General features: G+C 35.0%; 3 protein-coding genes across 4 annotated transcripts; all 3 read left to right on the forward strand.

Moving 5' to 3' along the window:
- The first annotated feature begins 245 nt into the window (after positions 1-245).
- Positions 246-5,713, forward strand: YKT61 (SNARE-like superfamily protein). Its single transcript, XM_022043666.2, has 6 exons — positions 246-629; positions 1,004-1,101; positions 2,004-2,108; positions 2,268-2,333; positions 4,937-5,023; positions 5,594-5,713. The coding sequence occupies exons 1-6, from the start codon at positions 437-439 to the stop codon at positions 5,642-5,644; spliced, it is 600 nt and encodes a 199-aa protein (XP_021899358.1). The 5' UTR covers positions 246-436; the 3' UTR covers positions 5,645-5,713.
- A 1,873-nt stretch (positions 5,714-7,586) lies between these two features.
- On the forward strand, positions 7,587-11,425 carry LOC110815605 (alpha/beta-Hydrolases superfamily protein). 2 transcript variants are annotated; one of them, XM_022043441.2, is made up of 10 exons: positions 7,587-8,196; positions 8,398-8,578; positions 8,863-8,996; positions 9,086-9,198; positions 9,464-9,587; positions 9,715-9,870; positions 10,148-10,300; positions 10,393-10,460; positions 10,899-10,948; positions 11,039-11,425. In XM_022043441.2, the coding sequence occupies exons 1-10, from the start codon at positions 7,825-7,827 to the stop codon at positions 11,161-11,163; spliced, it is 1,476 nt and encodes a 491-aa protein (XP_021899133.2). In that variant the 5' UTR covers positions 7,587-7,824; the 3' UTR covers positions 11,164-11,425. The 2 variants fall into 2 exon arrangements, with proteins under 2 accessions (XP_021899133.2, XP_021899132.2); XM_022043440.2 differs by having other exon boundaries at positions 7,590-8,196; positions 10,381-10,460.
- A 593-nt stretch (positions 11,426-12,018) lies between these two features.
- On the forward strand, positions 12,019-16,663 carry NKS1 (ubiquitin-associated protein (DUF1068)). Its single transcript, XM_022043651.2, has 3 exons — positions 12,019-12,539; positions 15,271-15,294; positions 16,096-16,663. Exons 1-3 carry the CDS (start codon positions 12,347-12,349, stop codon positions 16,395-16,397), a joined length of 519 nt encoding a protein of 172 aa, XP_021899343.1. The 5' UTR covers positions 12,019-12,346; the 3' UTR covers positions 16,398-16,663.
- Positions 16,664-16,863: the final 200 nt, after the last annotated feature.

Below are 16,863 nucleotides of genomic sequence, written 5' to 3' on the forward strand. Positions count from 1 at the left end.
ACATTCACGAAATAGTCGTTTAATTTGTGTATCACATTTATAGTGCAATAAAAAAAATGGAATGAAATTAAGGGACACGTGTAAGCTTTAAAGTCGTTAAATCGAACGGCTCAAAATGGTAGACACTTTAGGATCCACAAAACCAACGGCTGTCCCTTTATGATGATCGCAACCGGGGAATTCCATGTCGGTCAACCAATAAAATATCGCCAGCTCATTACCACCAATTCTTTCCCGTGGACGTTACCGTAGATAATTAAATCCCTCTCCACAGGTAACAAAGGCCTGCTCTTTTCGCTTGCTTCTCACGAATCCGGCACTACAATTTTTTATGCTTTCTCAGAGGGAAAAGGAGTCGAGTACTGCAGATGAACAATTTTTCTCCGAGAGAAACAAAGTTTTTACTGTAATCAGAATTTTTTAGAGAGAGGGAGGGATGAAGATCACGGCGTTGCTGGTGTTGAGGTGCAAGCCGGATGGATCGGATCCGATAATTCTCGCTAACGCATCGGATGTCTCGCATTTCGGGTACTTCCAGCGCTCCAGCGTCAAAGAGTTCGTCGTCTTCGTTGGTCGGACCGTCGCCAAACGGACCCCGCCCAGCCAGCGCCAGTCCGTCCAACATGAAGGTCCGCCTTTCCCTTTCCTGCTCCAATCCGGTTTCTTTCATTTCAGGGTTTTATCTTTTTTTTTTTTAATAATCATACGCTAATTTGTATGGTGGTTACTTTTTCTGTTGTCATATCTTCAATTTAGGAATATTTATGGTTCGTATGTATGTTTATCTTTCTTTGATGGAATTTCTTCGAGTACTTGATTTATTTTTTTTCGGATTTGTGTTTTTATTGATGATATACATGTTAATTGCCATATATATATATATATATATATATATATATATATATATATATATATACACACATATTATGATTTTAGGATCTTCTGTTGGAATTATAATTACACGAATTGAGTCTTCGTTTTTTTTTTTGCTCGGGTTGTGTAGAGTACAAGGTGCATGCTTACAATAGCAATGGCCTCTGTGCCGTGGGATTTATGGATGATCACTATCCAGTTCGAAGCGCGTTTTCTGTTCTCAACCAGGTAATTGAAGACTCTGATGTTGACCTGTGGAAAGAGTGCGCATAGTGATTATCATTTGCAAACACTTAAATGGAATTTTGCGGGTGGCTCGTGACATGATTTTGTACATATTAGTTTTCTTTTGGAGACAGTTTAATACATATCAATTGAGTATGTGATGAGTGTCAAAAATAGAAAAGGTCTTTGTCACTCAAAAATTTCCCTGTGTTGTTGAAGCAGGTACTCATTGTTTATGTATTTTCGCTTTAGAATTGCTGAATCTTTCTTACACATGAATGGAATTTTATTTCTGAATAAATTAGAATTATATGTAAAAAGAAGGCGATGGCAAGCATCCTAAATGTGTTGTCTTTCTATCAGATGTATGTGATGTGTACCTTTGTTAAAATTGTACTAATAGAGCCTTCCTTAATGATGTACTGTAAATGAATAACGTTGGGTTAAAGATGTGGGGAACATTTTCCATGAGTAAGATGTTTTTTCTGTGTCATATAGGACAGGCAGCTAAAATATATCTCACCCTTTAAGGTCTCATCTCCAGCTGAAGTACTAGAGAGTGAATTTCTTGGCACTCAAATTTACACATTGAAATGAAGAGCTTATCTACTTTAGCTCATGATGTGTGGGGATGGCTTCCTTAATTCATTACCATGCTGGGATCTACATGTGCATCCTTGGGAAGTTGTCATATCTGCATGCTGCAATAATACAGGCTGGCCTAAGTGGGCTATCTCATGTTCAAATTCTTGCAATTATTTGGTAGTGTAATACATAAAATGGTTTGCTTAGATCTCCACAGATTTTAGGGGCTTTATCATTTCTCTTTTGTGTACTTTTCCAATCTTTCTTATATTTATATATGTTAGTTTCATGAATAAATTTTGAGATATAATGTTTGGTAGGTGCTAGATGAGTATCAGAAGAATTTTGGTGACTCATGGAAAGCAATTCAATCAGATAGCACTCAACCATGGCCTTACTTGAATGAATCTCTCGCCAAATTTCAGGTTTCTATATTCTCCCTGAATTTGTTTATTACTTCTGACCATAGTTTATTCACCTAAAAAAAAATGAATAATATTTGTTAATCACTTAGGCTGACCAAGCTTTTTCAATAATTAGCGCTAGCATTTGACCATAGTTTTTTCCGCTTTTAAAATATTCAGGACCCTGCAGAGGCTGACAAGCTACTGAAAATTCAGAGGGAATTGGATGAAACAAAAATTATTCTTGTAAGTAGTTTGCCTGCACAAACTATTTTTATCCTTTTCTAATACAGAATATTCTGTTTGGTTTTGTATAAATAGCTCACTTTATTGATTAATATCAGTTGTTCCCTTTCATTTTATACAAAAGAAAACTATCATTCCCCTTTGCATGTTTGTGCATGCACATGTGCTATGACTGATTTCCAAAACTGAATTGCATGATAATCATTCTGTCCTTTCCTTTTATCATGTTCTAACCAATCAAGGTAAAAACTGAAAGTTTTTGAAACGATGGAGGATAGTGAAAAAATGTTTAGAAAACAGAGCAAGATGAACGAGGGTAATTATTGCTTTTTAAAAAAAAAATAAAAGGTGATAATGTATATTAAGTAAATGGCACCAAGGGGGTGCCCCTATGTACAAAAGCAATTGCGTGTCAATGGGTATATCTACAATCACTCCAAAGTCTTCTAAAGTATGTTGGTTGTGACCCAAAATAATGAAATCACCTATCTTTGATATTTACTAATGTTTCTGTTTCTTCAATTCCATTGAAAGGCCTATTGTTCCTTTCCTTCCAAATAACTCAAAAGATTGATAAAGGGATAAGGCCGGCAACGTGGTTGTTAAAAGCAAAGCCCTCCTAAGCCAAGAGTTATTCACCGACCCAACCATTACCCAGTGGACGCCCAGTAGGCTGTAAACCAGAGACCAAAGTTTGGAGGTATAGACGCACCAAAGTAAGATATGGTTGCAATTTTCAGTGGTGAACTTACAAAGGAAACATCTGTTAACTAGAATGTTTGTTCTTCTTTTTTATCAAATTATCAATAGTCAAGATGCACTCTTTGGCCACTTCCCATGGAAAAAAGAAGTTCTCGGGGTGCTTGCATCTTCCAAATGATCTTATAGGGAAACATCATACCACCCTCCGCTTCATTATTAGCCAGATGACGGTAGAAGGAGCTGACAGAGAAATTGTCATTTTTCTGTAGATTCCAGCACAGCTTGTCGTTTCTATCATAAAGTTGGATGGTGGCCATCAATTGCAGGAAATCTCAATCTGAGCCAACTCCCGATCCTGTAAATTTCTGCTGATTGTAACTGAACAGACCCCATTGCCGGCGTCAATGAAGACTTCACTGACCATAAGATTCCTTTTTTTAAAAAAATAAACTGACCATAAGATTCCTGTTTTGTGCAATTGCAAAGATCATAGGGAAGCTGTCCATAAGACTTTTATCACCACACAAGATATCCTGCCAGAATTTGGTATTGTCTCCTCTTCCAACTTCCCAATGCATGCAAGCAAGCACATTTTTATACATACTCATTATGCAACTCCCGTCGGAGAAGAAGAGCCAGTCGCAGAAGAAGGGAGCCGACCGCCAAAAAAAGTAAAAAAAATTTCATTCACTCAAAATTCAATTTTGAACATCCCTGTTGCCAAAATAGAGTAAAAGGACCGGTAAATGAGCCGAAAACCGTGAGTAAAGTCCGGCGGCACCGTCACAGAAAAAATAAAAAATCGCTTATGATGAGACCCTTTCTGATTCCTATCTTGTACGATTTTTCTACCATTGTATTCATCATTCTGTTTCTCACAGGTTGAGCGAAGAAAAACGCCCAACCGCGAAGGTAAACTGGTGGAGCTATCGCACCAGAAAACTCCACCACCAGTTAAACTTCTATTTTTCGATTTTGTTCGGCCAATCGGGGCCCCTTAACGTGTTTTCTCGCAAGAATGAGTACAAAACCGGTCAAAATCATCCCGTGAGTTCTGTTTGCAATGTTGAGGCTGCCGTCTCTGTCCCTCCTCATCCATTTAGTCTCAATGATCCTCTTCCACAGACTGTTATCCTCTAACAAATATCTCCATATCCATTTATCATGGAGAGCTTTGTCATGTAGTAATTGTTCTAAGCCCCAGCCCACCCATCCTGATCGGTCGCTTAACTTCCTCCCAACTAACAAGATGATATCTCCTTCTGCTGTCTAAATCACCCAAAGAAATCTATTTTGAATAGATTCAAGCTTCTTGGCTACAGGAACAGGAATGGTGAAAACAAACAAGTAGTAAATGGGGAGGTTCTAAAGTGTAATTTTAATGAGGATCAATCTGCCCTCCCCTTGATAGAAAACTCTTCTTCCAGCTTGCAAGTCTTCTGCCAAACAGATTAATAACCGGTTCCCACCCTATCATACTGTAACCTGAATAAAGCATCTGGCAATTATAGAGCCGCAGAGGTGTTCATCCTGCTGAACTGTTGGGACTAAATCTTGTATGTAATGTGTATATCTAGAATTGGCTTCAGTGTTATTGTTTGTCTTTTATGCTTTAGAGTAGTGAGGTAAGTTGATTCTTTTAAGACAAGGATGCAAAGAACAAGTTTTCCCTTTCCAATTATCATGATGGAGATGGCTGAAATTGTCCTAAATGATGATGGCCTTCTATGACAGACCTCTTCAGTTTTAGTCTTACTTTAGTTATTATGTGAAGTGCCTATCTTTATAATGTTTTTTCCTTTCCTTGCCAGAGTTTATTGCTTGTAGCCTATGTTCTGAGGTTAATCTTTTCGAAGAGCAATGTCACAATATGTTTCTTATGTGTAGTTTTCTTGGTGCAGCATAAAACTATTGACAGTGTTCTTGCTCGAGGGGAGAAGCTGGATAGTTTAGTTGAGAAAAGTTCTGATCTGAGTGCAGCATCACAGGTAAATTAACAGTTCTAAACGTAACTTGTATGTGTTCAGATTAATGTTTTCAACCCTTTTGAATTGGATTTCACCAAAATCCCATTTTATCGTTCCAAATAGCAATCAAGGTCCATCACGTACCACATCTCAGAATTTTGAAATGTGAAGTCATGTACTTATCATTATTACTTGTTTATTGTCTACCTTATTGCTGTTACTTCACTTCCCTTTTACAGTATATAGAAACTTGGTAATCAGGGTTAGGAGATCCCATCTGTTGCTCTGTGAACATAATTGGATTCATATGTTCATTGGTTTTAGTTGTGGAATATCAAATCTGGTCATAAGCTTTTCTAATTGATTCTGTTACTACATACGGAATCTGGTAATAGAAGACATAAAATGACCAATAGATTTTCTGGTGTCTTTACTTGTGTTCCTGTTTCTGCCATAATAATTTCATGAAATTTTTAAGCTGTTCGAGGAGTTTCCTAAATATCCTTTTTATGCCTACTTTTATCTGAAAGTGCACCAGTTGTTGCATACCTGGTGCAGTGAGTAATAACCTCTTATTGGTGGTTGAAACAGATGTTCTACAAGCAGGCAAAGAAAACCAATCAGTGCTGTACTATACTGTAAGCTTTTGCCCCGCGATGTTGTACGATCGTTCTAGAGTGGAACCCTGCAGGCTTGGCTCGATTGACAAAATGGTGATGTATATGTTCATATCAAATACCAATTGTTTGATTGGAAATTTGTGTTTTGTTCCTTCTGGATATATTTAACACTGAATGTTCGACAAAAAGATTTTCCTATCACAATCACTTCTGTACCGAATGTTTAGAATTGGGACTCTTAGTTTTCATGTTTTCGGATTGTACAAGACCAGACCACTGTTGCAATTATTTAGTATATATATATATATATATTTATGTTTGTCTTTTAAAAAAAAAAAACATGTTTCCATGTTTGGAGTATGTTAGCTTTTGCAACATTTTTTCATTTTCAACATCATGGACAAGTTCTATCTCACCTCATCAGAATCAGATTTTGTGAGTCTGGTAAATTCAATTAATGGTTTCTTGAGGTTCTAGTAACCTAGTTTTCGTGTTTACTTTTTTGAAAACTACTCGGGTTTTTTTCGTGCTACCTTGACTAGTTGATTTACATATTAGAAAAAGAGAATATTACAGTTAGTTACATACAGGCCACAACTTGAATTATAATCCAACATTGCTGTAAATTATGGAACTTCATTATAACATTAAAGAATTGTTTATTAACTAGAATAATAATCTATGGTGTTCTCTGAGTCTCTTTTACACTGTTTTATGCGGGCTTCCAACCTATACATATAGCATTATTGTAAGCCAACTTTTTAAATGTCAATCTTCTGTATCTACGGGGTCCATTGGGAAAGCATTATCATGGAATCCCACTTAAACCCTGTGCACCCCATGAATGATTGGAATTCATACACCATACCTGAATTAGTATGTCGGTAACCTTTAATTAACTTTGTTAATTTACTTAATTACATAGTAATTAACTTAGATAAGATTTTAAAAAATAATCACAGTAGTTAAAAATCAATATTATTATATTCGTGAATACATATTTGATAAAAACCGAGTTAGGTTTCAATTCGAAGTATCGATTGAGTCTCTCCGTAATATCGAGAGAATGGAAGTAGTTTGTTATATGTTCGCTTGTTATTCTCAAAACATTATTTTATTTTAAATAAAGTAATAATATTAATACAACTTTTTTAACGTTTATATTAATATATAAATAATAAATAATAGATCAAATAATTTATTGTACTTAAATTTTTGAAAAAAAAAAAAATTAACTCTACTATTATATAATACCATATGAGATTCTTCTTTAATTCTTGAAAGGTCCATTAATTTGTATACATACACATATATATACACACGTTTATTACTAGGTTGTAATTTGTCAAAAATTTGTTTAGTTTGCATCTTTTTTTTTTTTTAATTAGCCATTAAAAATTAATTTTCATATTCACTACCAATGATTTCTTCTTTTTCAAATTTAGTACTCTCAACTAGTTTTTTTTAATAAATTAAATATTAAATTATATTTTTAATTTTTTGTTTCATTTAAATATAATAAATTCGATAAAATTTATATTATAATTCTAATAATATATTAATTAATTAATTAAAAAATGATGAAGATAATTTTTAAAAAAAAAATTGCATATAAACTCGGAAAATTTTAATATTAATTCTAACAATTTTTTTTTTCCAAACATTTTTCTTTTACGTCTTATAAAATAATAAATTATATTAATTTAATTAATAGTTTCGAAATGAAGATAATAATAGATACTGAATTTATAAAATTTCAAATAAAAAAATTAAATTACAATTTATAAAAATTTTATAACTTTATTCTGATTTTTTATTTTTAATTTCAGTATGAATAGTTTATTTTTAATTAAATGAAAATTAAAAAAAAATCACATGAGGTTAATTACAATTATGAGTTACGTATCAGTAATTAAATTTACCGCAGTAAAATTTACCGCGGCACGGTTCCATAGATGGGCACACAGTCATCCAGAGAATCCAGAACAGACTTCCTTCATGTCATCTTTCTTTTTCTCTCCCCCCGCCCCACGGTCCAGACTCCAGAACAGAGCACGCCATGGCCTAAAAGCTTAACATAAGAAGCCAAAACGGCACATTACTAAACCTGCTTTACGGAGCAGAGACCCAGAAAAGTTATAGCATAAGCAACCTCTGTAACTAAACTAAACTTCTCTTTCTTCTTTCTTCCTCAACAGAGAAATGGCTGCCTGCAAATCATTTCTCCTTCTGCTATTCACCATTTTCATGGCGCTAAAACCAGCAAATTCATTACCGGCGGTTTTTCCCACACCAACACATTTCCAGTCTCTGTTCAAACAAGCTAAGAACCCCAAACCAAACATCCCATACAGCTCCCATTACTTTCCCCAAGTACTAGACCACTTCACTTTCCAACCCAAGAGCTCCAAAATCTTCTACCAGAAGTACCTAATCAACCGCCATTACTGGCACCAAGGAGCTCCTTTATTTGTCTATACTGGAAATGAAGGGGATATTGAGTGGTTTGCTGCTAACACTGGATTCTTACTTGACATTGCTCCCAAGTTCCAAGCTCTGGTAGTTTTCGTCGAGGTACTGGTTTTTTAGGAAGAACAAGTACTAGAAGTTCAAAACTTTCTGTGTGTTTGTTTCCTTGATTTGCTCAATCAGTTTGTGGGTGTCAGAGGAAACGCAAAATCATGTTTCTGGATGGTTAAAACATGATTTTTTGGTTTGATTTTGATGTGGATATTGATGGTTTTTGTTGTGAATTTCTCTCTTTTTTCTTTTCAGCATAGGTTTTATGGGGAGTCCATGCCGTTTGGAAATGAGTCTTACAAGTCAGCAGAGACATTAGGGTACTTGAATTCACAGCAAGCATTGGCTGATTTTGCAGTCTTGATTACCAGCTTGAAGCAGAATCTGTCCTCTGAAGCTTCTCCTGTTATGGTCTTTGGTGGTTCTTATGGAGGAAGTAAGTTATTTTTCCCCATCCTTTTCTCAATTAAGAAGAACATTTAACGATTGAACTTTATAATCTTTTATGAGTTAATCTATGCATGTGGTGTGGAACAGCCTGTAAAAGTACTACGTGTAGTAATTCAAGGAATATCAATATCTATTTGTAATGAAACAGCCATTAATGTTCTGTGGACTATATAAATTATCTGGATCAGGTGGTTGTTACAGTAGGTTTATCTATTAATGGCCAATCAAAAGATTATACCTTTTCATTGACGTGAAAGTATTTGCATACAGTGCTAGCAGCTTGGTTTAGACTGAAATACCCTCATATAGCCATGGGTGCTTTGGCATCTTCAGCTCCTATTCTCCAGTTTGATGACATTGTTCCATGGTCAAGTTTTTATGATGCAGTCTCTCAAGATTTCAAGGTCTTTCAATCTCCTGCTTTAGCCTAGTGTTGTGATTTCATCTCTGAATTGATCTTTGTTAGTTTATCTTCTATAATTAATATGAACAGGATGCAAGCTTGAATTGCTTTGAAGTGATAAAGGGGAGCTGGGAAGAGCTTGAAGCTCTCTCGGCTCAAAGAGAAGGCCTGGCTGAATTGAGCAGGACATTCAGAACTTGCAAGTAAAGTTTCGACCTTTTCCTTGTTTAGAAAAAAATTAACAGAAAGAGTGAAACTTTTTATATGATAGATTATTTTGTATATCAAATATGTGCTAGTGTAATTTCGTCTTTTGACTTCATGAATATTTATTGGTAGTTCAAGATTTTCTTTCAGTAACAATGATGAAAAGGAATATTACACAACACATACCTGTTATACAAAATAATTTCTCGTAAATAAGATTTTGGTTCTTGAAATAAATGGGATATTTCCCTCGAATTTCAGGGACCTTCATTCAATCTATTCAGCTAGGGATTGGCTATGGACAGCTTTTGTTAGTACTGCCATGGTTAATTATCCAACAGATGCCAATTTCATGATGCCATTACCTGCCTATCCTGTGCAACAGGTAGAAATTGCTTATATAAAATAAACATGTATAATTATGAGAGGACATACAATTTGACTCTTCCAAATTTTAACATACAAGAACTACTGGGTATATTAGCTGTCATTGAACTGTTTTTACCGAGTAGATGTGCAAAATCATCGATGGATTCCCAGCAGGAGCTACTAGGCTTAGCCGGGCCTTTGCAGCTGCAAGCTTATATTACAATTATTCACAAGCAAGAAAATGTTTCGACATAGAACATGCAGCTGATGTTCATGGACTTCATCTTTGGGACTGGCAGGTATAAAGTTCTTTGCCTTTGTATCATATAACCATCAATCTGGAGCTTTTGTGTTTATTGACTGACAAAAAAATCAACTTTACTTTCTGAGTCATTTGATAAGTTAAGAGATAATTGGATTATTTCTATTGCAATTTCGGCAGTGGGACTTTTCTAGTGAAACGATTAGAGCAATCCTGAGATTCCTAAAATTAAGAAGTCGAATATGTTTCTTCCTACTCCACATATTTTAACATGTATGTTAGAACAGTAAAATTATAATTTAATGACTGCATAGGTATGTACGGAGATGGTGATGCCCATGACTTGCTCTAATCAGAGTATGTTTCCTTCATCGGGTTTTGATTATCAAGAGTTTGCAGAACAGTGCATGAAGACACATGGAGTGAGACCTAGACCGCACTGGATAACAACTGAATTTGGTGGTAAAGTGAGTTTTTTTCCTTTGCAATCTTGAAATTAGCAACGATGGGTAAGATGGTATTAGAGCCTAAACTTCTATGACTCCAGAGAATCGAGCAGGTGTTAAAAAGATTTGGCAGTAACATCGTATTTTCCAATGGAATGCAAGATCCCTGGAGCAGAGGAGGGTCAGTTATTCTTGTTTCAGTAACTTTATTTTCATCTTTCTCGTTTATCCTCCGTTGGCATTAAAGTGCAGGCTAGTACTATTCATTTGAAATTTACTTGATTAACTTTTCATGCTGGATTAACTAAAGGTTTCCAGACGTGGTCTAGAAAATCCTATTTTCTTGACTTCAGGTAGCATCACTTTTAAGAATATATAGCAAGCAATAGATTAGGTCACTTTTCTGTTAGTTTAAACTTTTAAAATAGTCGACACAACTTTTATTTTCTACGTGATATCAAAACCAGATTATTATTTACTCGTGGATTCATTCCATTGTGCACTATTTGGCTTTCTTGTTACTTGGTTTTCTATCGTGCCTTTATCCACTATTTGACCTTCTCATTTCTTGGGTTTCGATTAAGTGCAAATACTAAGTTTAAAAATTTCGCTTGCACAGTGTGCTGAAAAATATATCTGCCAGCATCATTGCTCTTGTCACCGAGAAAGGTATACAAACTATCATTCAATAGTTCTCTCATGTGCTATGAATTTGCTTGGCATGATTATCAGTCTTATGAAGTTGAAACTTCTCATCAGGAGCTCACCATGTCGATTTTCGATCTGCTACGAAGGATGACCCAGCTTGGCTAAAGGAGCTGAGGAGGCAAGAAGTTGAGATTATTCAAAGATGGATAAATGAGTATTATGCAGATTATAGATAAGGGTAAAGAAGGTTTGAGTAATTATAATTCAAAACTGAATGTAGATGTTGAATTCCTGAAACGAAGGGGGAATCACAAATCACACATTTTACTTTGTACCCAGTTTAGGAATCTGCTAGATTTCATCTCCTTTCTCATTTTTTTAAACTTATGAAACAAAATCTAATTAGTAAATGTTTTGTGAGCTGAGCTACCCTCCATATCCTCGAGTATGATAGATATTTTTATCATTTTATACGAGGGCACGGATTTGAGTCGTGAACTGTATGTCTCATATATCTTTGTTAAAAGATCGTGTTGCATGTATTGTTATTAGAAAGTTGTGTTATTATATGTGTGTGCTGTGTGCTGTTATGATTTTATCATTCTATTCTGTCTTTGTAGTTGTTAAAAACATAAATTTTTATTACATGGAAATTTAAATTCATGATTTTTTTTAGTAAAGAAAATAAGTTGAAAGACTAAGCAAATGGGGAACAAAAGTCCAAACTCTTGGCCTGCAATGTCTATTGAGTTTCCTATTCTTCTTAAAGGAAAGGCTACAAAAATCCATTGAAGAAAGGAGACTTTCCTCTTCCTCAAAAAGGAAACTTTTCCCCTCCAAAGTTGGTAAAATATTTTCCTATTCTCTTTGTCTGGGTACCAAAAATAATTATTTATTATTAAATTATTGCATTTTACATTACATCGTTTCTATAAACAAATACATAATTTCTCATTTAAAAAAGTAAAAACTCAATTAATAGATTAAAATGAAATAAAAAAGGAACGGTTAAGAACAACCCATACCAACCACCGTCATGAGAAAAAAAAAAAAAAAACAAGCTTTTTTTTGGTTTCCTAATTGGGTTGTTTGGTTGGGTGGGGCACCATCGTCAAACCGTGTGTAGGTTACTGGGTACTGGATCTGGTTAATGGTGGTGGTCAGAAACAGGCTTTTGACTCTGTGGAGGTACTAAAGTTAAAATTTTTCTTGACAAGAAGAAACCACGTACATACCCGCACTGCTTCCATTATAGCTCATAAATATACCTCTCTTTTCAATTCATCGCCATCTCCATTAGATCGCTCTGTCATCAGCCCACGTAATTTTTTTTTACAGTGCCAGAGGAAACCAGAGCGAGTTCTCTGCCTGCTTGCTTTTTTTTTTTTTTCTGCTTAGAGGGAGACCCAGATTACAGAAATGTCACGGCGATCTGGGGCTTGCTTGCGGTGTTGTCTCGTCATTTTTGCCGTAGTTTCAGCTCTAGCTGTTTGCGGGCCTGCTCTCTATTGGAGGTTCAAGAAGGGGATAAGCTTAGGTGATAATAAATCATCTTGTCCTCCTTGCATCTGTGATTGCCCTCCTCCCGTCTCTCTCCTCAAGATTGCTCCCGGTATCTCTCTCTCTTTCTCTCTCTCTCTCTCTCCTTCTTTCAACTTCTGGGTATTCTTGTTCTGATTTACATGTTTTCAGTATCTGGGTTGTTGATGAGCTTTTCGTTAATGTCGGTTGAATGTTTACCCATTTTGTTTTATTTGAGGGTCTGATCTATTGGTTTTGTTAATTTGAGATGTCTTTGTTGGGATTTTATGAGTGGCTATTGATGTCGAGTTAAGTCGTAATTTTGTTTGATTATATGTTGATTAGAGTGAAAATTAAAGGCACCCAGTCTGATGATTTGGGTTTCTACCGACACAGTGGATGTTATAAAGGAAAACCTAGTTCGGTTCAGATGTGTTCTTGTTGTTTCTTAATCGTGTTAGTGTATTTTAGGAACTTAGCAGTTCTCAATTTATGATTTTTTTCCTTTTTGTTATCTGTTTTTCTTGTTAAGATTTTATTTTGAACAGTATGAGATGGGGCAAGAGGGGCTAATTGGGTCTTCCATGTATTATCTATTTGATCTTGCAGTGAAGTTACAGATTTCATTGTTTTCGATGTTGATCTGATGACACTGTCTTTTAGAGTTCTCTTTCTCTTCCTTTGATTTTGGGATACTCATAATGAATTAGAATTTTCTCTCTACTTTTGGTTGGTTTTGAGCCATCTGCCTTTTGATTACGTGACTTATTGAGATGGTACTCCATTCGTGCGGATGTTCATGCTTAGTTTTGTGTTAGGGCAATATCTCACTACTGAGGTTACTTATGTTATTAGTTCATTTTCATTTTCTTACTTGCGTAGATTAAATTGATAGGATCTCAGATCTCAGAGGCGCATCGTTGTAGTTGAAGATTTTACTTTCGGGTTTGCATAATTGCTTATTTCCCTTATTAGTAAGGTGTTAATTCATAATAATGGTCTGCAACACGACATTTACAGGTTAGAAGATTTTGGGAATATCATAAATATACTAATAGATTTGTAAATATCTTGTAAATGGGTGATATCTCCTAGATATTGTTGATTTAATATAATTTTTATATTTGTTATTTCAAAAAAAAAAGTTAATTCATAATAATGATCTGGTGTTCTATAATGTGTATGATGTTTATAGGTATGCAATTTTAGTAATAATTTAATGATTACGATATTGTTCATGTCTTATGCATGTGACTTGAGTGTTGATGGCTTTCTGATCAGGTTGTTTCCGAGTATACTTAAATAGAGTTAAGACCTGCTTTTCTCGAAGAAAACCTTTAACGATTAGTTCCAGTGTTTTCATCATGGTTACTGAAAAACAGCGAAGCCTTACCGGGGAACCACCAGATTACCATAACATGATTAAACAGTTAGAGAAGGATAGAAATGACTCTTCTATGAATAACTCAGGAAGCAGCATTGAATCTAAGCATATGCAAATAAATTTAATTTAGGTGAAGAATCATTTTCTTTGAATATGTTCTGTAAAAAAAAAAAATCATTTCGTTGAATATAGTTAGCGATTTTGGTTAATGATGGTCATGGCACACTGCATTCAACTCTGTATGAGACACTCAAATGATTGGCTCCGAAAATCTGTGGACTTTTTAGCTTTAGTATTGCAACCCTTATTTATTGACTGAATATGTTGACTAGTAATTGAATTCACTGCATATATCATAATAGAATTTATGGAAAATTTTAGGTTTCATTTGTAGCTTATGCTAGAACCAAAGACACTGAATTGTTTTGACTGGAAATGATTCGCAGTTTTCTCCAGCAGTATGCTTTCCATGCCAATCGATCTACTTGAAAGCAGTATATATCTTCAGATCCTTAGCTCACTTTTTGCCGATAGCCTTTTTTTAAAAAAATAAAAAGTGTGAATTACTATTGCTATAGGCACTAAAGGGGCGCACATGTACAAAAATTTACAAATCAATCAAATTATCCACAAGGTTCGCTAACTCTTCCATAGAAAAAAGAAAACCCCGTAACAAAAAACTAAAGGTCTAGAACCATCTATTCTTTAAAATATCCAAATCATCAGCATCCTCAACCCTATCCAAAACCCTCTTATTCCTTGCCTTCCACACCACCCAAATACAGTTAATGGGATATCTCCACATGTTTCCTACAGCCACTAATGCCCCTTGAAGCCCAAATTTCACCCTTCTCCTTCCACTTTTGGCCTGATAACATTATGTTCCATCAATGACAACCAAATTGATTACATATAGCTGTCTTTATAAGACATCTAGATCAGATGTAATTGGATTAGACTAGGCTTTTCTTAGATTCTCAACATTGTAGTTGCAATGGAAGTCAATGTGGACATTTGTGTGAAAATTTTGAGCCATATCTTGTAGCCTAGGTTGCTCTAGTAGTTCCCTGTCTTAGAAGTTTCAGTAATTACATGGTATATACATATAAATCTACTATAACAAGATTGTCCTTTTTGTGGTGGTCCGTGTAATGAGGATAATCTTTTTAAGGAAGGAAACAATTTTTTTCCCGATTTAGTTAACGAGTGTATAAGTATTCTTTATTTCCTTTTTCTTTTCATATGTAATTATGCATTATCTTGCTTTCTTGGTGTGTCATTTATCTAGTAGTGTATATTGGAATATACTCTGGAGTTGTATTTTCTGGATTGCTTCTTTTATAGATATTTTGAAAGTAAGTATTTCAAGTTTAGCATGCAAAGATTTCGTTTACGTACTAACATTTTTTGTCTATTTGCTTCTGTTATTCTTTTGCAGGGTTAGCAAATCTCTCAGTCTCAGGTTAGTCTTTTCTTTCTGCTCCAATTCTTGAGGATCTTAAAATTACTTATTCCTTTCTTTGCTGTAGTCATCTATTGGTTTTCTAATTTCGTTTTCAATTTTGTAGAGAGAAGTTTAGTTGAATACCATAATATATTCTTGTAATTTGCCGATCCCTTAAGGCAATATTCTGAACAAACGAACAATTTTATGGAATTTTGACGTAGTCCTGATTCAATTTAGAATATTTTGTTTCGGATCTACTTGAAAATGTTCACACAAGATCTCAATCTTTCTTAGCTACACTAAATGTGGACTTCCAAATGACTTTGATAGAAATCGTTCATTTGTTCTAAACATAGCCCAAGGCAATCGGATGGAAAAAAAGCAAATATACCTATGCTGTCTTTTTCTTTTTTCTTTCTGGGAGGGAGGTTATTTGAGGCAAGTGGTAAAAAGAGCTTTGACGTATTTCTGTTAGTTATACATTCTGCACGAGTCCTGTTTTATCAACTAACTCAAGTATGGAATTCAAAATTTCGGCTGAGCCTTACTGTTCCATAAGTGTTCCATAGGCAAAATTTGATGAGTAATAGCTCTTGGTCTTCGCTGATGGTATCTTTACCTGACCTATTTTTCTTCCTTCTCCGTTATTATTCTCCATAACCTTTTTGTCTATTATTCCCTTTCTTAGTCAGTGTCTGTAGTTTTGGTTCTTTACTCCTTTTATATGACTTTATGTCTTTTAATCTATATTCAACTTCTACAGAATTTTACTACTGATTTCTTCATAACCCGACATTGACAATGGTGATATTGCAGATTGCGGAAGTGATGACCCGGACATAAAAGAGGAGATGGAGAAGCAGTTTGTGGACCTTCTGACCGAAGAACTAAAACTGCAAGAAGCAGTTGCAGAAGAGCACAGTCGTCATATGAACGTCACCCTTGCTGAAGCGAAAAGAGTGGCTACCCAGTACCAGAAGGAGGCCGAAAAATGCAACGCTGCAACAGAAACGTGCGAGGAGGCAAGAGAGCGAGCTGAGGCATTGTTGCTAAAGGAGAGAAAAGTGACTTTTGCTTGGGAGCAAAGAGCTAGGCAATTGGGTTGGGAGGGTGAATAAAATTGTGAATGTAGGGAGAAAAAAAGAAGAGATTTTTCCAGTTGAAGTAGAGAGAATTCTTAAATGGGTGTTTATACAAGCAAGGAAATTGCTTTAATTGTCAAAGGCAAAGCCTTTTTACTCACTCTTTTTATATCATGTAGTTGAATTTTATACCCCTGGATGTTTTGTATCTTTCTGTATGTAGTTTGTCTTGGCTTGTGATGAGATCGTGTTTGGCTGTGCCAATCTGTTCTTCTACCATAATACCAGCTCTGATTTCTACATATCCCCCATTGTTGCAGCAGCAGAACAAATCCCACAAAATATTTTTCTGGGATCTAGTAGAATCTTTTAGTTGATAATTATAATTTACAACTAAGAATTCTCTAATGGAAACACCATATTAGGTCATTATGATGTAATTTAAATTACATTTTGGATATCCTTGCAATTTAGCCTAATTTTTTATTTTTTCATTTTTTGT

The sequence above is a fragment of the Carica papaya genome, chromosome 7 (assembly GCF_054855325.1).
Source record: "Carica papaya isolate Zhongbai chromosome 7, ASM5485532v1, whole genome shotgun sequence".
Classification (NCBI taxonomy): Eukaryota; Viridiplantae; Streptophyta; class Magnoliopsida; order Brassicales; family Caricaceae; genus Carica; species Carica papaya.